The sequence below is a fragment of the Daucus carota genome, chromosome 6 (assembly GCF_001625215.2).
Source record: "Daucus carota subsp. sativus chromosome 6, DH1 v3.0, whole genome shotgun sequence".
In the NCBI taxonomy this organism is placed as follows: Eukaryota; Viridiplantae; Streptophyta; class Magnoliopsida; order Apiales; family Apiaceae; genus Daucus; species Daucus carota.
This window is the reverse complement of record NC_030386.2, coordinates 19,685,541-19,707,256: the sequence shown is the minus strand read 5'-3', so window position 1 is coordinate 19,707,256 and position 21,716 is coordinate 19,685,541. Positions and strand designations below refer to the sequence as shown.

The window sequence follows — 21,716 nt, the reverse complement described above, 5'->3', positions numbered from 1 at the left end:
TTTTATAAATTTATTATTTAAATTTGTATAGTTTATGATATAAATTTAAGTTAAAATCTAGAATATAATCTTAAGAGGATTTTACTGATTATGGATATAAGTTCAAGTTCAAAGGTTCAATTTAGTTTGTTCTGGAAGCTATGATTTAATTGGAGACGAGACACTTGAATATTTTCAAAAATTAAATTTATTTAATAAATTTTAATATATTTACTAAATGAATTTGAAATAAATTTGTTCTAAACTTATTCAGTTTATTATGAATTTATTTGAATTTATTTTTTAAATATAATTAAATTTACTTTATAGATGTAACTAAGTTTATTTTATACTTTATTTCCTTTCATATTTTAAAACTTATTTTTAAATTTATTGTCTTTATAATTTAAACTTAGTTTAAATAATCAAGTGTCCCGTAACCTTTTTAATTATTCTACTTCAAGACAAATCAGATTGACATTTAGTTGAGACAGATCAGGCTGACAGATTACAAGAGAAACACCGGGCTTTCAAATACCAGATTCTCAGAACCGGTAATGGAAGTACATTGATGACCCAATCCAATTGATTACTCAAAGGAGTATTAGAAGCAGTTTTCTATGTTCGACAAAGATGATTGTGATTCAAAGAAGATTCTATTGAAGACTAATTTGGTACTACTGACAGTGGATTTTGAAGAAGGTACTTCAGGCCTTGATCTGAGTAATTACTCCTACTTGATTATCAGATCACCAGATCAGGATGGGAACTTGCTTTATGTGTTGAGTGCATCTTCCCAGGGCTCGGAATATCAACTTTGAATGGTACCACTGGTAGTAGGAAAAGAGAAGTTTTTACGAACGAATCTTCAAGGGATTTCAATCTAACTCAGTGATTCAGGGAAATACAATTACACAATGAATTGTATCAATGCTAAATCCATCCAGAATCAATTGAACCAAAGACGGAGAACTGTGGAGGTTTAATTAAGGATATAATTATCGAGTTACTACCGCACCAAATCAGTTTCGTACATTTATGTCAGAACCTTAGGATTGAACAGAAGAGTTTGTAACTGCTGAATTTGAGGAAGCTCAAGTCGACGAAAGTTAACACTTTTGAAGAATGTGAGGACAGAACTTCAAGGATTAGCATAACACTGTCTGAGAGGTTTAGTCATGTCAGATTCAGATGGAATCCATTGGTTTCAAATGGAGACTCTTCGAGGTTTAGTTCGACAGGTTGTTTGAAAACTGAGTTGGTAAGTACACACAATATTGATTGGTATCTTTAGCAAAGAAGGGTTGCTATATATATTGAAGCCTCGACAAACAAGGATGATAGGGTTTGTCTGGAATTCAAGTGGATGTTTTGAAAGAAGCATCATAACAAGTTCTAATGCTACATAAGGAAAGGTGTGAGATGGATCAGTTGCTGATGAGAAGGATGATTATGGTCATCTGTCTATCTTAGCATTCTCTGAAGATGACTCAACTCGCACATCTCAGGTACAAATTCTTTCTAACTATGCAATACATATTTCTTTATATTCAAAGCATGTTATAAATTTCTGAGTAGAATTGTTCAACACACTAGCACAAGCATGATAGCATCACAATAGATAATGTTAAACTAGTATGCTAGATGACTGTTCTAGTAACTAGGATTGATGATAATCTTGTGTATGTGTCTTTAGCAGATTCTTAACATGTGTATGAATAATTAGGATTTGATTATTTGCAATGGTGAGATTAGAAGCTTTCCTTTGGAACACGACTCTTAGTTTTAGGGGTTATGATCCTAGCATGTATAACTTGGTTAAAACACTTACTTTCAGATTCCCTAGTACAACTAGATTTTCTTATTTATCTGAATTGTTTGTTAAGGAATTTATTTGTTCTATGATGGAATGTCTACCTTTTGTTAGTAGAACTTTTAGAACTTCATGTTAGATCTAAAACTAACTTAGGTAATAGAGATAGTATAATGCCGTATAACAACAGATTGGGATTAATATGAATTGATGATGTGATTATCTGTCCATGATCCTTATGCTCTTAGAAGATTCACTAGTACAGAAATGATTTTATGCGTCGCACTTTAGGCGTCGGTTTTACAGGGAGGCGATGCCTTAGACATCTTTATGCGTCGGGTGATAATTTAACCGACGCATATTGACAATTTCTCTGGACTTTCTGCGTCGGTTTCACAGTTAACCGACGCCTTAAACCATTTTATGCGTCGGGCTTCAGAATGCCGACGCCTTAGGGTAGTTATAGCGTCGGGTATTGAAACGCCGACGCTATAGAAGTGCGGTTGGACTGGAGCTTTTGCGTCGTGCTTCAGAATGCCGACGCCTAAAGTGCCAGCGTCGTCTTTGTGGAACGCCGACGCCTTAGGTGAAGTAAATAAAAAATATATAAATTTATACTATACTATAATAAGCCAACATAGGTATATTTTGTAGTCTAATCAGCCAACATGGGTATATTTTGTAGTCGTACAAAATTTTGGTTTGGTCATGTTGGTTTGGTGATTCACTTTATAACTAAAAGTCTGCTACACGTATAGTTCTCATAGTCTTACATTTCTAAACAGTTTTATATACTACAAGATAAAAATTACACTATTATACTTTTAAATATAATTTATAATTAGTTAAAAAATAAAAAAAGTAAATTTACTATCATTAATATATATTACTATTATATAATAATTATTAATAGATGCGTAACTTATAATAGAAAATATAAAAAAATATTGCAAAAGCTCAATTTTAAAGTGAATATAACCAATTTGTTAATATAATTTAATAAAAATTTAAATTCATTAATATAAAAACACGAATAAAATGATGTTAAAATTTAAATTATATATGATATATTTAAAATTATATACTATACTATAATAATAAGCCAACATGGGTATATTTTGTAGTCGTACAAAATTTTGGTTTGGTCATGTTGGTTTGGTGATTCACTTTATAACTAAAAGTCTGCTACATCTCTAAACAGTTTTATATACTACAAGATAAAAATTACACTATTATACTTTTAAATATAATTTATAATTAGTTAAAAAATAAAAAAGTAAATTTACTATCATTAATATATATTACTATTATATAATAACTATTAATAGATGCGTAACTTATAATAGAAAATATAAAAAAATATTGCAAAAGCTCAATTTTAAAGTGAATATGTCAATTTGTTAATATAATTTAATAAAAATTTAAATTCATTAATATAAAAGCACAAATAAAATGATGTTAAAATTTAAATTATATATGATAAATTTAAAATTATATAACCGCTAGTACAGTTAATATCAAAATATAACCCAGAACATAAAAGGAAAAGAAAAGAAGTTGTGCGCGAAAAGCAGTTGTGCGCGAAAAGACTCCGGACACGACTCTGGACTTCGTTCTCGACTTCTCTTCCGTCTCGTTCGATTAATCATTGCAGGTGTCAATCTCACTTTCTCCCATCTCCATTCTCTTCTCACATTTCCATTCTCGTCTCTTTTTCCTGTCTAGTTGTCGAGGGATCGAGGTCTCTTTCTTTTCCGTTTCGAGTTATTTGGGTGTATGATTTCTCGCTAGGTGTTGGGCTGGTTGTTGGGTACTGAATTTTCAGTAGAAAGCCTTTGCTGGGCACTTAAGTTTGTTACTACCCATATACTTAATTTTGTTACTGCATTCCAGGTGTTTGATTCATTGCTCGGTGATGGGTGTTTGAGTTATTTTGCTAGGTGTTGGGGGCTGGTTATTGGGTACATAATTTTGGTTGTGGGTACTTAATTTTGAGTACAAAGTCCTTGCTGGGTACTTAATTTGATGTCAATTTGATGTTTGTAGCTTTGTTTAGTCATGATGTGATTATATAAAATGTTTAGCTTTACATATTGCAGTGTTTTTTAGTATTAGTTTTTTGTTAGTATTTTGCGCCATTAGCTTCTTTCAGTTTTTTGTTGGTTTTTTGGTCTAGTATGTTCAGTTCTGTAACATCAATGCTGTGAATTTGAGTTGGTGATGAAAACATTAATGCTAGACACTAAAATAAGTGCTAATTTTCTTTTCTAGGTTCTCTTAAGGCAAATATAGTTGTGTGGGATTTTGTGCTCTGCTGCATCCTGACATCAGAGTTATCAGAGTTGTAGCCAGACTTCCGTGTGAGGTAAATATAGTTATTTTCATTTCTATTTTTAGCTGCTGAAGAGACTTATATTATCTATTGTGAATGATTTATGGAGAATGTCATTTTTACCAAAAATACGCATGTGAAATGTGATATCTTTGTTCGTTCATAGTTTATCATTGTATTATATTTCCATAGGTTCGAGCAGCATTGCTGGTCCTTTTGGGTCTTAACTTGTATTTGAATTTAGTTTTCAGAATATAAGCTAGCAATACAGTAACTATGAAAGGTTGTTTGCCACCAGAGAATGGGAAAACCGAACCACTGCATGGTGAGAAGTGAGAATAATGTGGTCTCAATAAATTTGAAAAAGGAAATTTGCATATTGTTTTGGATTTCGCGACTTTGACATCTGGTTTTTAGATTAACTGCACTGGTTGAATGGTAAACAGCGACGAGCATAGTTAATAACATGAAATCAGTAGATAAAATCACGTAGATTGTATTGGGTAATTATTAATCACATAGATATCAATTTTCTGTACTTGGCTAATTATCTTGTCTAGGTTCTCTGAGGCAAATATATGTGTGGGATTTTCTGCTTTGTTGCATCTTGATTTTAAATTTTTAGTGAAGTATTTTTAATAAATTACTTGTGTTTATTAAAGTCATTTTCTTGCTTATTGATCTTTTGATCAATCTTTTTCTAAACAATCTGTGTCAAAGCATAATTAAAATGTTAATCTTCATAACTTAATGAGAACAGGGATCCTTTATACTGTATTCAACTCGAGCCAAACCAAGTCTACTAGAGCGAAACCAAGTCGAGGCTCTTACATATAGATTAGTTAACTGAGCCGAGTTTACTGTTAATAACAGATGTATATAAATTGTATATAAATTGAGATTAATTACCAGAATCAGAATTAATAAAATTAAATCTCTTTTTAAGCTTAGCAGGTTAACAGTGTTGCTGTACACTACCCCTGATGTATTTTTTTTTAATTCTTTGATGAAGTATTAGTAATGGGATTTTGCCAGCAAATCGCATACATCTAACAACAGCCGCAGCCAAAGAGATGAAGTATTGTAGATTATCTTGCTTTGGTGCGTTTAGTAGTCCACATAGTACTCCCTGTTGAACTGATTGCCTCCAAGTGCCTGTTGTTTGTTGCATAATCACATGTAGTGATTAAAACATTAATAATCATCAGCGATGCTGCATGTGGTGTCAGCTTAGGTGAACTTAAACTACATTTTTGACTGTTTGAACTGCAGATAACTTCAAGAAGAACTGGTAAAAGTTCTAAATTATTTATCCCTGCAGGAGATGGAATTACAAAGTAGATTATTGTTCTAAGTGAATTCCGTAAGCTTGTACAGTAAGGTGATGTTGTTTGTACTAGGACATAGTCCATGTAAATAGTATGTTTCAGTATGGTACTTCTTATCATAGTTCTTAAGGTGAATCATTATACTGGTTTTTCCTGGCTATTCAAGTTGTCTGTTTGTGTTCCTAGAAGAGAGTTAGAAGTGTTGATTGTTTATATAACTTTAGATTTTCCTTTTGCTCTGTATATGTACTTACTGGCTGTTTTGTAGCCATACTGTTTAGTCCAAGGTTTGTATTATATTGTGTTATGAGAGATGCTGGTCTATGTTGTAGCCACAGTTGACCTTCGGAAAGTTTTGTAATATATTTAACCCATGCTGAAATTTTTGGAAATTAGTAAAATTGTTATTTAGCTCTTATTTGATAAAATTTAGTTAAGTTTTATTAGATAAAATTTTGTGATTATCTGAAATGAGTAACATCAATATTTATAAGCTTATATATAATTAAGAGCTAGCTAGTACAACTCTATTAACAGAGTATCCTGCCTAATGTAAACACAAGATTAGGCTTCTTCTTTGGGCAGAATAATATAGTGCAGAATAATACGTGCTGCTTATGAAACATACTGAATTAAACCCTACCACTACAATATATTCCAACATAACATGTGTGCTTAAATTAAGAAGAATTAAAAGGACAATACATGTGTGTGTACGTGGCTCTCAAATGGTAAGATGCATAAAGAGGATATATCCAGATAGAAATGAAGGGTACAATGATTATAAAAGTATATTAAGCTACTGTGTCTTCTGCATGCAATAATCCTATGTTGTTTATTTCCTAGCTAATTAAAAAGATGCAAGCGACAATGTACATTTTATTCTCACCCTTATTATATTATTAAGACTCTCTTCCTTTTTTACTTCTTTTAGTTATCAACTATTATCATGAATATTATTACTGATTATTATACGACAACCTCAGCTTACTCTCCTAAAGTACTCCAACTCCTTTGCTTTAGTTAAAATCGAATTATTCTATTTCTTTCTTATTGTTTGTTTCAAAAGCTTATACGTAGGTGCTCCTTAATATATGTTATATAAATTTTCCAAGCACAGAGATGGTCAATTATGTCTAGAGATAATATTAAATTTTAAAAGTTTTACCCATTATCCACTAATTTTCTCGATTTAGTTTCTCATTGTTCTACAAAAAATTAATATAGGTTGGACTTATTAGATTTTTTTTGTATGCCACATTCTTTTAATGAGTTCTAACTCGACCTGCCATTCCTTTATGTTTTTGATTAGTACATGCTAACTTCTTTTATATATATTATGTAGATTTATAATACGCTGAAATGGTTAGCGTATGGCCCTGACATGCCAGTGAGATCTTATCAAGGATATGATGTTAGTGGGTATACTTTCTACACACAGTGTCAAGATGACAAGAGCACCGTGCAGAATAGTGGAGTTTCTGTAGAAGCTTCTTCAACAGAATTTGAAAGAGGCAATTCCATCACATCACGAGATATGCAGAAGTCATACTATGGGTTTATTGAAGAAATTTGGGAGCTTGACTACAAAGAATTCAAAGTTGCTCTTTTTAGATGTAAATGGTTTGATATTCGTCGTGGTGTTAAGGTGGATGAGTCAGGCTTCACTTTGGTAGATTTTAGTCGGTTTGGTCATGAAGATGATCCATTTATATTTGCTACACAAGTTAAACAAGTTTTCTATATTCAAGACCCCGCAGATTCTAGATGGTCCATTGTTCTCCAAAGCAAGCGGCGTATTCTTGGAATTGATAATGTTGAAGATGAGGAGGAGTATAATCAATTTGATGAGAATCCCCCTTTCTCAATTGGTCTACCACCAACCGCATTTAGGGAAGACAATACAAATACAAATTATTCACGTAATGACCATGGCGAGGGATTATGGATTGGTGGTCAAGTATGAGTTGATATAAGGTAATATATATATCTTGAAGAGTCCCTTACCTTCATAATTAAATAAAAATATTAGTTTTATTTTGAATAATTTAGCTAGGAAACGCATTAGTACATTTGGGCATAAGTCCTCTCATCTAATTCAAAAGTCTTATAGATTTTATCATATTATTGTTGTAATATTTGAAGTTATTTGTCCTTGTAGACTATAATCTGAACTTAAAATAATTTGAATTATTGTAGTCTGAGTTCCTGACAATTTGGTTTCGCCCTATTATATCTGATGTGAAAATCTTTCCTGCCTGGTTATTTACATTCTTATCAGCTACCATGTTAGAGTTATACTTAAAAATGGCACAGTAATATTGTTAAAGTTTTGCCAAGTCCTAATGAATTGTTTCTGGCAGCACAATTATAGCAGTAGCTCTGGTTGTGAAATCTTAGAAATTCGTTGCTTCTATTTTGAGATACAGCTGAATTTCCTGATGTTTTGCTTGAGATAAAGTTTCTTCTTTTCATATTCTGTAATTGCCTTTGTCATCTGCTTGAGATAAATAAACTACCTTTCATTATTGGAATGTATAGAAATAGTAATAAATCCTACCATTTTATCATTATTCCCTTCCTGGTCATTAGTTTGAGATAAATTTTCTTTTATTTTCATTCTGCAATTGACTCTGTCATTAAACTGACTCATAACTGAACAATGTTGTTTTTTCATTGTAAATTTGTAATACAATTGAATAATATATTCTCTCTTCCATGTTTTTTAGGTGTGTGCCATGGATGAAGGTAATGCAGAGCAAAGTGACACGGATGTATCCAAGAAAAGGAGCAGAGGTCCAACGTTATGCACAAAATTGAAACAGAGGATTACAAACCAAAATTTGGAATGCAACATTTCTTTCAATGAATATGGAGATCCAATTGGGGACATGCTTCAAGATTTCAGGTCTTATATAGGATCAGTAGTTCGTTTCCAAGTTGATATTAATATCGAGAGTTGGGAAGTAGTTGACCAAGGACTGAAAGATGCAATCTGGGATGATATTAAGGTACTCTCTTTAATTTTGTAATGCACAAGTTGAACAACTCCTCAACAAGTTGAAATGGCTTAATCTGGGATGATTAAGCCATTTCAGTTTCTCAACAATATAAAGATGTAATGTAACTATATTGGAAAGACAAAAATCTGAAATTTGATATCAGCAGATTGCCCAACTTCATAGAATAAACTGTTTTCATCTAAGAAGTTGTGGGCAACAAATTACATACCATTGGAAAGGTCTCAGAGTCTATTTTTTAATGCAAAAAACGGTATGTGAAAATAAAATTTCTACAATAAATTACAGCTGTTTTAGTGGAGAAGGGTCATGCTGTCCAGATTTATATGTTTGTAGTTAAGGCACATTATTTCAGAAAATTTTATAATTATTTTCAGAGTCGTTGGAAGTTGGATGATTCGCGTAAAAAGAATGTGCTAGAAAGAGCAGGAAAGCAGTGGAGAGATTTCAAGGCTAAGTTGACTAAGAAATTCTTGCGCGAAGGCAAGGATGCATGTGAAAAATATAAATACATCACCGAGGAGCAGTGGAAATTATTCAAAGAAAAACGTGAAACTGAAGAATTTAAGGTAAAAAATTACCTTTCTAAGATATTATGTAAATTCATTTATTTTGTAGAGTTCTGCTATTTTCTGTTGGACGATGTTCAGTTTCAAATATAACTTACTACTGGTTTTTTATTAAACAGAGAAAGAGTGAAAAAGCAAAGAAAAGTCAAAAATGTAATGAACATGTACATTACCTAGGGCCAGTTGGATATGCGGCAAAGAGGACTAAGTGGTCTGTTGATGACCCCATCAAATCTTTTACTGATTCCGAATCAGTTAACCCGTCAAATTTATCGAATGAGCGTACTGGGCGTAGTTATGATTGGGTGAGAGCACGTTCAAAACCAAAGGAGGATGGAGGTTATTACATTCCAAATGACAAGACAAAGGAGGTGTTTGAGAAAATGGTAAAAACATAACTGACTTTCTTTCTTTTACATCTTCGTTAATATTTGGATCAGGGCTGAAATTATACAACATTGAGCATACTGTCTAATCTGATATTAAGACCAGTGAATCTGATACATGGAGTGATTAAAAGTAAATGATCAGCATGACAATTTAGCACCATATTTATGTATATTTATGTATAGCAAAGAAAGTAGCCAAACTGTCTAAACATGCATATGCCATCTCACTGTCCACGTTCTGTTTAAATACTAAGAGATGAAACCAGCACATGATTAGCAATCAGAGAATAAGTGCATTAATATGTTATAGTGTGAATTTATCAAGGCTGTTAATATTTCTTTCTGTTATGAACAGGAGGAGTTGCAGAGGCAAGTATCAGATGGGTCATGGACTCCAAAAGGCCACGATGACGTATTGACCCGTGCACTTGGCAGTAAAGAGCATGGAGGACGTGTCAGAGGGGTCGGTGGTGGAGCCAAACTTAAGGATGTATTTGGATCGGGAAAAAGCAAACATAGTGGCGTTGTTTCGGTGGATGAGTTGGCCACGATTACACAAGAAATCACTAAGAAAGTTCAGAAGGAGTGCGAGGAGAGGATGAATGAAATGGTGAGGAAGAATGAAATGGTGAATTTAAAGCTAGAAAGTATATTTAATCAGTTGAACCAGATGGGTGTGAAAATCCCTGATGATCATTTTGTAAATGATGTTAGTACACCGAACAATGAAAATGTTCGAAGCAGTTGCCAGTCGGTATATCGGGAAGATCATTTCACAAATGTCAAGGTATATAACATAAAACTACTGTTTTTTGCACTACCTTTCTTACCCTACTGACATGTTATTGGTATACCTCTAGATGAATATGCTATTCAATCATCAATTCCTCATGTATGACTAGCCTAAAGGGTTCTTAGCTGTTATATATAAACTTGTAAATATGTAGACAAATGTTAAGATTTGATTTAAAACTTCATCATCAGCTATTTATTAAATAGCAATCATGAAGTATTCCAGCCTTTTGAAGTAGAACATTGTTCTGGTTACACCTTAATAGTCAGGGTAAATATCAGATTTAAGGCTGATGTATATTTCATAGTTTAATTCTGATGCATTTGTTTAGGATACAATACGTTAGCTTGTAAAAGCTTTGCTTTGACTCCTATTTGTATAATAGTTATTACTCCATATATGAATACTTAGGCAGATAATGATGGTAAGCTAGTTTACTTTGTAACAATTCGTGAAACACATGTATGGTTGTACGGATGGTAAATGAAAATGGTATCCTGAATTGGTAACTCACTCTAACCTGCATATATATATATAACTATGTATATGGATTGTGAGTAATATCTTTGGCTTGAACTTAATGCAGAATCCAACACTTTGTTGTCTTTGGGTGATACACGTAGAGAAAGGAAGAGTTGTTGTGGCAAGGGGGACTGTATTCCCGTCAAATAGTCAGGGTGTTAATATGATTCATAATATTCCGATGGCATCACACAATGTTAGAGTATCAATTGATGATGTTGTACCTGAATATCAACTTACTCCACTTCCTGTGTCATGTGATGAACATGATAATATAGGAAATGCAGCGGGCAGTTTTGTTCAATGGCCAAAGGACCTTGTGACATTAGGGCAGGTATTTCTTTTGAGGTTTAATGGAAGCTATATTTTCTTGCAATTTAACTGCAGTATATCAATCATTTATATATGTCTTTGACTAGGATCCTATATCATTGGAGAAGAAAAAAAGCCATAAGATGACACCAAAAGCAAAAGTACATGACTCAGAAAAGGTTGAAAGTAAAGGGTCTGTGACTCCCGTGAAGAAAAACCGGCCAGTAATTGTTGATGACATAAGTTTAAGTGAGCATTGTGCAGGTTTAAGTTTCTTGCTCAAAAAAAGGCCCCCTAATAAAAAAGGTGATGTCTTTACGTATGAAGAAAATGGAGAAGATCCGATACACATTACACCCGAAGATGTTGATCAGTTTTTGAAAATGAGATGGTTAAATACTCCCATAATTGAAATTTTCCTGAAGTAAGACCAAGTCTCCTTTTTCTAATTAATTTACTTTAAAGCATGTTAAATACACATGTTTATTGTGATGAGTGATTTTTACAGGTACGTTAGCACGTTGTGTAAACAGTTGAAGGATGATACATTTGCATTCATGTTGCCATCCAGATTAGCCATGCCACATAAATGTCACCAGCAACGACAAGATGAAGCAATAGACTATTTGTCAGATTTTTTGGTTGCCAATAGAAATAAGCGTTATATTTTGGCACCGTACATCCAAGAGTAAGAATAAAATAAGTTTCTGTTAATAATTGTATTGTTATAAATTATAATCTTTGCTATCAGTAATATGTCATTATTATTGTAGGGACCACTGGATGTTGCTCCTTTTTTGTCTCCATGAAAGTGCTATCTACGTGTTTGATCCATTGAAAAAAGATAGGACAATACGGTTAAAAACACCTGCAAGAATGTAAGTTAAATATGAATTCAAATTTCATGTGGTGTAATGTATCTATCCTAGTTTCGCAAGAGATGTTATGACATTTGCATCTTACAGGGCATTTAAATTATACGTATCTCAAGGTGGACAGAGGAATAACAAAAAAGAATTTCTTTGGCATCACACCGAGGTTAAGGTATATGTATAACTGTCATGATTTTGCATTACTTTTTTGCTCGTTTCTTTACTTATATTTAATACATCTTGTTGGGTTTTATGTAGTGTCCGCAACAAGGAGATATGGATTCTGGTTTTTTTGTTATGAGATACATGTATGATATAGTCATGCTTTCTCAGAAACAACCCGACATGAACTGGAAAGTGGTAAGAGATTTAACTAAAATATTGTTTTACAGTTAATATCGAACTAAATAATTATTTTTATATGTTGTCTTTTATATTCTTAAGGGTCTTGGTTCAAGAAACTATACCAGAAAGGAAATCAATGAGGTTCGGGAATTGTGGGCAAAATTTTTCTCTTTAGAATGTCTGTAATAAGGTAACTTTTTGAAACTTTTTGCTCCCCTTTTTGTGCTTTCAGTACTTGGTAGATAGTTTTATTATTTTATTGGTGTGTATTGTATAATAGTGATGGGAATGTGTAGGTAATCTTGTCATCGGCCTTGTCATTTGAAGTCCTTACAGTTCAAGCATTTAAGTTCTTGCCTGCTGCAGTACTGTGATATACCATCACTGGTCCTTGAAGATCTTGAACTTCTTGCTAGAGACAGTGTGTTTGGATTCATTTGTAATAATCCGATATCATGAAGATTTTTTTGTGGCATTTAATGTGTAATGTTTCTTTCAAGTGTAAACTAGGACATAATTGATTCTTTATATAATTGTTTAAGTTGTTTTGCGATTTAATTGTTGGGTGTATTGTATTGGTATAATATTAGCTGTTTTAGTATAATGGAACAGGTCGCAAAGATATTTAAGAAATATTAAAAAATATATATATAAGCAAAAGCGTCGGCATTTTATATGACCGACGCAAGAGGTCAGGATCTACAGCGTCGGCAGTTTTCATGACCGACGCTTTTGTATTACTTTAGGCGTCGGTGTTTTTGACCACCGACGCTAATTGTAATACTTTAAGCGTCGGCGTTGTTGACCACCGACGCTTTTTGTAGTACTTTAAGCGTCGGCGTTGTTGACCGCCGACGCTAATGTAATACTTTCAGCGTCGGCGTTCTTGTGCAGCGATGCTAATATATGACCAAAAGCGTCGGTTGCTGGCCCTTTTGCATTGCTCTTTAACCGACGCTAGAGATGATTTGCGTCGCCAGTTTAACCGACGCTATAGGCCTATACCTATAGCGTCTCCCACATTTGCTTCGCCATTTAACCGACGCCTTAGGGGTTATTTAACCGACGCTGAAAGTCCAGTTTGTAGTAGTGATTATTGAATATCTGTAATTATACTTTCTACTTGTTACACTTGTGTTAATTGGTTTAAGTAGAGAGTACTGAATCTTCTGAATTGCATAACTGCCTGTCGTGCTCTTGTCTTATCTTTGATTGTTTGCCATGTGTATTCAACATCATGTCTGCTTATTTCATGTCATGGATGCATGTCTTTGTACTTGCATTGATTTTAGAAAAGCATGTTTGAGAATCACATTAGGGCAATGTCTAAATAAGAATTAGCATGTTAAGGTTGATTCTGTTGTTACCACTGTTAAAGAAAAATCTCTAATCCATCCGGACCCAGTTATGATTGGGGACCATAGAACACTTTCCATTTGTGATTGCAGGTTACATATGTTCCATATGATTTTTGGTGCACTCTGTTTGCTGAGTAGCTGAAATCATATATTTACCAAAAGTACCCTGTCAGCAAATGTGATCGTGTGAGCAGTTCCGTCAATAATCTTTGAAAGATGACAACAAAGATTCTCTTGCGGGACATGCCTGTTTTCCTGGAATGTCATCATGGAAACATATCTTTCTTGAAAGAGTCAAAGCACACAAATTCCTAGTATCAGACTGTTCTCTGACAAAGGACATTATGTCAGTTCATGGAATAGTGTTTTATCTCAAATCAGGAAGGATTTGAATTTGCTCGTAGCTAATATGTAACTTCAATTGAAGATGGAGTGAGCTGTTTTGATAGTAAAGCTTCATGAGATAAGTGTTAGCTATGGCATCTGAAGCTCTCGCACTTGTATGTCAAAACAAGGAGCTCTTTCTATTCGTAAGAAGATAATTGGTGAGAGGACTACCTCATCTGGAATTCATTATTGGATGAAGAATATGAGTTATGTCAAAATAGGGAAGTCGAAGGAGCATCGCACAGAAGCAAAGATATGATCAACATTACTGAGCCGCTTCAGATGATACGTATGGATTTCTACGGATCAGCTAATGTCATGTCTGCAAACAAAGCCAGATATCTTTTTGTGATGATCATTGACTACTCTAGATTCTTTCGTGTTGTTCGTATGTGTTCGAAGGACAAGACGTCACAAATGAAGGTTGATCAAGATGAACCCTGATCATTGATAAATCCAGAAAGACACCATTCTTGCCAGTGGCCAATCAGAAGCAAACACTAACTTTTGGTATGTGTTTGGAGGAAAATGCCTCTTCGAAAGTCTTGCATTTGAAGATCAAAGAATACTTTCCTCGGCTACTCTATGGAGTCTACAGTCTACAGGGTGATTATGATTAATCAATAGAAGGTGATTGTAAGTCTGGACAGGACATTGAACGACACTTTGCTCCAAGCTGTTAAAGGTGATATTATTGGTATAATAATGATTCAGATCCAAGCAGAATCTCTTTGCAAGGATAAGGATTATTAAAGAAATCCCAGCAACAGCTTAGGGGGAGCATTTGGTGGATCTACTAGTCAAACTCAACACCACACAAGATGAACAGGACATATAAAGAACGTATCTGCTTAGACAAAGGGTTTGGAGTCAATATCATTCCCGGGTTCTAGTTCTTAAATGTTCCTAATGGTGAAGTGAAGACTGGGAGAGCTATTGTGAAATGATGTTATTTCTTTGAGTTTCAATCTGAAGTGAAACTTGAGGAAGATTCAGAAGCTCTTAAATGGATCCAGATTGAGTGATTGCACAGCAAGATGATCTCAATCAGTTTGAAAGCAGATTGTGCGGATTCTAATACCTGACCTAATGACAATTCAGTACTTAGTACTTGTCGGGTATTTAGATTCCAACTGGATGTTTTTGGCTCTGTTACGAGGGACAAGCCAATTTGGTTGCTTAGAGTTACTTCAAAAGAGAAGGTTATGAAGATGATGGAAATAGAATCTTCAAGTTCAGAACTCTACATCTTAGAGGACTCAACGACCTTCATGATTGAACTAAAGCACCATTGACGAGACTCGGGTTCAGGATATTACAGTGAGCTAGAAGATGAAGCTTCATACAACATTTCAAGGACTTTGCAGTTGCAGATCCAATAGAATTTGTATTCTCTTTCTTCACCGGCTCTCTATGAGTTGCTATCCAACACCTGATGATCGTCACGAACATGGTATGACTTCTTACTAGCATATTATTTTAATATCTGTTTGCTAGAGTCATATTTGGTATTCAAATCATTACCTCTCATGATACAAAGGCACATACAATACAAATATATGTGCTGTGATACCATGATTATATTATATGTGGACTAACGTCACTTGTGCAAGATAATTGCTAAGTGAATGCAGATTAGTGACATGATGAATTTGTTGGAAAGTTGCAATTCTTTATGGTCTACTAGTTAGCCTAAAGAATGATGGCAATAAAAGGAAGTCAAGGATCTTTTGAATATGCGCAATTTGGAAGATTCTAGACCTGCCAAGACTTATGCCAACAACCACTGGACTTGATCAGTACAAGAAAGGTACATCAACTGAAATGTCAAGTCTCAGAGGCATTCAACTCATCACTTTACTCAACTGCAAGTGGATCACATACTATATTTTTCATAAGGTATTACTTCTTTCATGAGCATGTCTATCGTATTTCTTGAATGAATTCATGAGTATTAAATTGTCTATACATAGGACTTGTGAATTTATTTAAAATCCAGTACCTCGTGCTTTTTGCTATTATATGAGATTGCCATGTCTTTTGCTTTGCATGCTTAGATGGTGATTATATGTTTTAGCATGAGTGTTTGTTATTTCAAATTATTTAAATTATGGTGCATGACAATTAAGTGACTTATTTGTTCATGATTTAAATGATTAGGGATGACATGAAGCATGACTTAATTATGTTATTTTTTCTTGATCTATACCTCTTCAACAATTGGTATCTAGTAGAGAAATTTATCATAATCTAGTTGTGATATATCTGTATATGTGAACATACTTAGGATGATTCTCTAGGTTGAATTCACTTATATTGATATATAATCGGTTGCATGACTTATTTGTTTCTAGACTTATGACTTGTATCAGTAATTGGTATCTAGTTTGAATCTATTTAGAATTTAGTCATGATATACTAATATTTGTGGAGTTACTTAGATTCTCTCTAGGCTGAATCCATTTACATTAGTGTATATATGTGAAGCATAGCTATTTGTGTTAGATATTTGATGATTTATTAATTGGTATTTTATTTCATGTCTAACTGCACATAGGTGTGATACTTTTAGTGTTAGTGATATTTTGCATGCTTATATGTAGATCACTAATATTAATTGTTAATATTTTCTGCGAGGAGTTGTGTGAGTTTACTTGTACTCAATGCTTACATGTATAGGACTTGTGAACTTTTCTTCAACTTTCGCTCGGGCTTGCGAATATCTTTGTATGATTGTCATGATTTTAGTTGTTATATGCTGATCTGATAATTGTATGATATTGCGTAGGTAATTATTATTTTATCTTAGTTAAATTGTGATCCATGACAATTATATGCTTATTTGTTTCATGATTGACTTTGATAAAATAATAGAAGCATGATTAATTCATCTTTGAAATATTTGATTGGTATCTTTTCTTTGATGCTTTATTGATGTTTTATTTGTGAATTAATTGTGATGTATTGGCACTGGTGAAATATTGTTGCATATTTCTTAAAACTACTAGTGCTAATATATTTTAGGTGTTTAATATTCTGAGTACAAGGGAGACAACATAATCTTTATTCTGTCTCATATTTATGTTCTGGAGTGGTGAGTTTCTTCAAAGAAATTTTCTTATCAATTGATTTCAACAATTGGTATCCACTACTCTATTTCATAAATACTTCTTAGAATATTTTGCATCTATACATGTAGCGTCATAGGACGAGACATTGATTATCTTGTATTTGTGTACTTGGTGATCTTTGTCACTTGCAGCGTCTGTTTTGACGATGTGCTAGTATGAGGCCTTTTCACTAATTATTGTGGTGAGTGCTTTATACACTGTAGGGCATAAATTTTCTTGTTTCCTTTTTAAATTGTAGTGAGAAACAGGAGTCTGTGTCTTTTTCAAAGACAAGTTCATTTAAACCTTTTATGCATAGATTCAGACTCTCGTACTCAAACCAGTTTTTAATGGAAAACTTTGATTCTTTCATCGGTTGTGATTGTCATTCTTTATGAAAATCATTTTTTTATAATCACAACTGATTCATTTTTCCTCAAAAGATTAAATGCAATTGCTTTCATTCAAAATCATAGATTTTCTAAAGTGCATTTATATCTCATTCTGTTCTTCGGAACTTTATCAGCCTCTTGGCTTTCCTAGATAGTCATAAGGTTGAAAACCAACAATCTTTATCCCAGACTATAAAACCAAATTCAGAACACATCCCAACTTTCTCCCTGGAGTGATAAGGAATAACTTACTATACTAAAAGTCGATGAGGGAGAAACTGTACTCGTTGCAGCAAATAAGGATGTGAGGGATAGTGTACCCACAGCTCTACCTCTCAAGAAGAAAAGGTGTTTTCAAAATTGAGGTAACTGTTGCTCATCTGTATTCTCTCAAAAGAATATAGAGTTGAAAAGGCAATAAAACAGTCTCTGGAATCATTCTCTCAACAGGATGAGTCCATTGAAATTCGCTCGTCAGCAAGAGCATCTTGTATTGAGTCAAGCACATCATCAGTAATCACTCTGATGAAGAGCCTAAACAAAAAATCTTACGGACACAATACAAGAGAGTGCACAGTGAGGTTAAAGGTTTTGTTCCAGAAGCAACTTCTTCATTTACCATTTTACGGTAGATAAGATGGTTGATGCCTTTACAGGTGTAAGGAGGAAACGAGGATCTCAATTGCCAAATCTGCAGGATTCTCGTCTCCCTCCCCAGATAAGAACAGATCTGGATCCAATTGGAATGGATTTCCTATTTATAGGAGATCGGCAACTCTCTGACTATGAGTCAATTTATTGATGAGTCGGTTGAGGATCGGGGATTTACGAAACCCCATTGCACCTCCAGTGACCTCTCTTGAAGGGGCTATGGTGATTTTCTCATGCAGGTACAGAAGACCATACTTTGAGTGCTGAGAGAAACACTGTGAGCCAAACACTGAGAGTTAAACACTTGGTGAGATTCTGAGAAGAACCAGTGAGATATCAGAATGAGAAATATGTGAGCATAAGTGAGTGCAAACACATAGGATTTTGAGAAGAGTGAAACACTTGTGACGTACATATAATAATAATTGGTATTGAAAGCTCACAAGTTGTTGAAAGAATTGACGGAAGCAACTACGGTTCATTCCATTTCACGTTGTGAACTTATGGTTGATGATTCTCTTGAATCAAGTGTCTTCACAGACATTGAGGAGGACTTGGGCCTTTGCCATAATTAAGCCTTTGTCTAACCTCCTAGAGCAAACAACTCTGGATCCTTAATTGGATAAGCCACTTAGTGGTTGGCAACTTGTGGACCATGATTCGGATTTATCTGATGAGTCTGCAGGGACTGGGAATTACGAACTCCCATTGCACCACCGGTGACCCCCTTTAAGGGTGGCTAAGGTGATTTTCTTGCAGGTACTTAGCATTTTGGAAGTTCAGTATTTGTGTGGAGGGATACACTTACAGAACTCGTGAGTGACACCCTTACCCAAAAACCGAGAGAAATTTGAGTGTTGAGTGATACACCTGCAGAACATTTTAGTGAGACACCTACTAATTACCAAATTTATACCTAAAGACAAAGTGGATGTTGTTACTGGAATGTTAGTTTTACTCATTACTTTTCCGTTTGGAACCTATTCTTTCAGCATAGGGACCAACCCAATCAAAGTAAACCCTTCTTCTGAACACTTTCTTCGACCCCAGCTTTAGCGTTGTTTAGTTCTCTATGGGGAGATTATCTTCTGGTACAGGAAGTATTGTACACGTTCCTTGACCATATTTGATACCACATATCCTCGGAGGATTCCACAACTAAGGGGGAGAATATATTTAGGGGGAGAATATATGAAAGGGGGAAGAAAAAGTAAGTTAGCTTTCTTCTACTGTCTACAACTAAGGGGGATTAAACTACTCTTTAGCTGTGTACTACTGAGGGGGAGATTCTTCTTTCAACTAAGGAGGAGGATTGATCTTTCATCTAAGGGGAGACAACTACTTATCACTAAGGGGAACCTGATCAAGGTAACGGGAGGAGAAGTATAAGGTGATACATCTATTCTTCAGTAAGTGGTAGACAAGAACTTATTCATTACCACTGAAGAATTCAATGAAGCTGCTGATTGTTCTTTGCATAATGGAATGTTTTGAATTCTCTTCAAGACAGACTATGAGGATTATCTGGCAGGAAAGCAAGAACCAGAGAAATAAAGGTGATATGCACATTTGTTATTTCTATTCATGAATTCTGGAAATGTATTATATGATCCAGAAACTTTGTAGCATTATTTACTAGTCCAGGACTTTACTTTTTCTAGTGTTAGTTGAGTTATCCTCCAGAGGATTTGCTTGTTATGATTAACAAACAAATAGGGGGAGATTGTAAGTCTAAATGTAAAGACAACCCTATCTGTTACATAGGGATGATAACTCAACAATAGAACAGGACAAGTAAATAACACTACGCCTGCACCGGAATCGGAAGATACGAAGACAAAGGTTGAAGAAGCCATCTACAGTCTTGAAGGAATAAGTTCACTGGAAGAAGTTCATTAATATGTTCATGCCTCAGTGAAGAATAAAGATTGAAGTATTCAAGATTGTGGAAGCAATGAAGATGTTGTCCAAGTACTCTAAAGATTTCAGTGCAACCCCTGAAGCAAGATATTTCTATATATCTTGGTTGGTTATTTACAATCAACAAACTGAAGTATAAACTAACCCGGAACCGACTGATCAATGTTTGCTGACAAAGACGGTACAATGTTTAACTTCAGTGTTAGTCGCTTGTGAACCAGACCAGTGCACTAAGCGTCAGCATGTACGGAGCTTTGCAAAGTATTTAACAATCGAAAAATTGATCCAGTCATAACAAGTCATTTGTTCCAAAGCCAAGCCAAGCCAAATGCCTAGCCTCTGCAAGCTATGCCAAAGCTTAATGCTCAAATGCCATATGTCAATCTTCCACACAAAGCCATATCATGACCTATCTTTTATATGTGTGCACTTATATATTTGTATATGTACAAATATATTTATATATTTGTATATATGTATATTTAATTAAATATAGTATACATACTATATATGTATATATGTTTTTAAACATATGTATATGTATATTTATATGTATATATATTTAAATAAATATATATGTATATAATATATGTATTTATATTTTACATAAGCAATTATATAATTAAGTGTATATATATATATTATATTATGTGCATAAATATATGTATATTTAGAGAGAGTTATATATATCTTTATATATATATATTTATATTTATATTTACACATAGTTATATGTATGTTATATATATTTGAATATATGAGAATATATTTAAATATATGTGTATATATATGTGACTATATGTTTATATAAATATTATATATATGTATATATTTATATATACTTTTCTTTTATATATATTTATGTTTATATTTATATTTATAAATAACTATATATATATATCTCTATATATATTTATATATATATTTATATTTGTATTTACATATAATTATATATTATATATATTTAAATATATGACAATATATTTAAATATATGTACATATACTATTATATGTTCATATAAATAAAATATATATGTGTGTATATATTTATATATATACTTTTATTTATTAATATAATAACAACATAATATATTATATTATATATATCATGCATGCATGTGATGATGTCAGGTGTCTAGGGCAACCTAGGGTTTGCATGAGCATGAACATGAAGGCACAACACACTATACACACATGCAGATTGCTCGCTAGCTATGGATGAGAAATAACAGGGACTACATGTGCGTGTATGCAGCCCCAGTTGAAATAACGAGAACAAAAGCTAAGGCAGAAGTATACAGTGATGTAGTGTGAAGGATGAAAGCGCAAGTTGGTTAACTCCTTAACCAGGAGTGATATCAGTGAACACTGGTGAGCATCTTGGTGAATCTTGGTGAGCATCTTGGCGCAAGTTGCATGTTTATACTGCTGCAAAAACTAAGGCATGGCTCTGTATACCCCTGTTGAGCGCAAGTTTAGGTCAAGCGCAACCTTTGACCAATTCTGGTCAATTGTTGCGCCTCTGACCCTAACTATACTTGGCGCAACTTTGATTTTGAAGAAATGTCTAAGTCCCCACTGTGAGATCTAGGCGCAAACTTTGACCCATCAAAGCGCAAGCTTT

General features: G+C 33.7%; 1 protein-coding gene across 4 annotated transcripts; it reads left to right on the top strand.

The window, feature by feature from the left end:
• The first annotated feature begins 3,321 nt into the window (after window positions 1–3,321).
• LOC108225319 (uncharacterized) lies at window positions 3,322–12,832 on the top strand. Of its 4 annotated transcripts, none has more exons than XM_064080587.1 (15): window positions 3,322–3,446; window positions 4,064–4,157; window positions 6,894–7,429; window positions 8,182–8,463; window positions 8,850–9,041; window positions 9,161–9,427; window positions 9,786–10,217; window positions 10,810–11,079; window positions 11,165–11,481; window positions 11,566–11,745; window positions 11,831–11,935; window positions 12,023–12,101; window positions 12,188–12,289; window positions 12,374–12,464; window positions 12,571–12,832. In XM_064080587.1, the coding sequence occupies exons 4-14, from the start codon at window positions 8,191–8,193 to the stop codon at window positions 12,458–12,460; spliced, it is 2,304 nt and encodes a 767-aa protein (XP_063936657.1). In that variant the 5' UTR covers window positions 3,322–3,446; window positions 4,064–4,157; window positions 6,894–7,429; window positions 8,182–8,190; the 3' UTR covers window positions 12,461–12,464; window positions 12,571–12,832. The 4 variants fall into 4 exon arrangements, with proteins under 4 accessions (XP_063936657.1, XP_063936656.1, XP_063936658.1 ...); XM_064080586.1 differs by having other exon boundaries at window positions 6,798–7,429; XM_064080589.1 differs by lacking the exon at window positions 3,322–3,446 and adding an exon at window positions 3,473–3,533 and having other exon boundaries at window positions 6,798–7,429.
• Window positions 12,833–21,716: the final 8,884 nt, after the last annotated feature.

Excerpts from the sequence above, each read along its gene's own strand:
- LOC108225319 (XM_064080588.1), top strand. The coding sequence starts at position 8,191 with ATGGATGAAGGTAATGCAGAGCAAAGTGACACGGATGTATCCAAGAAA. Across the intron at positions 11,746-11,830 it reads TTGGCACCGTACATCCAAGA|GGACCACTGGATGTTGCTCC; the intron begins GTAAGAATAAAA and ends TTATTATTGTAG. Across the intron at positions 12,290-12,373 it reads CCGACATGAACTGGAAAGTG|GGTCTTGGTTCAAGAAACTA; the intron begins GTAAGAGATTTA and ends TATATTCTTAAG.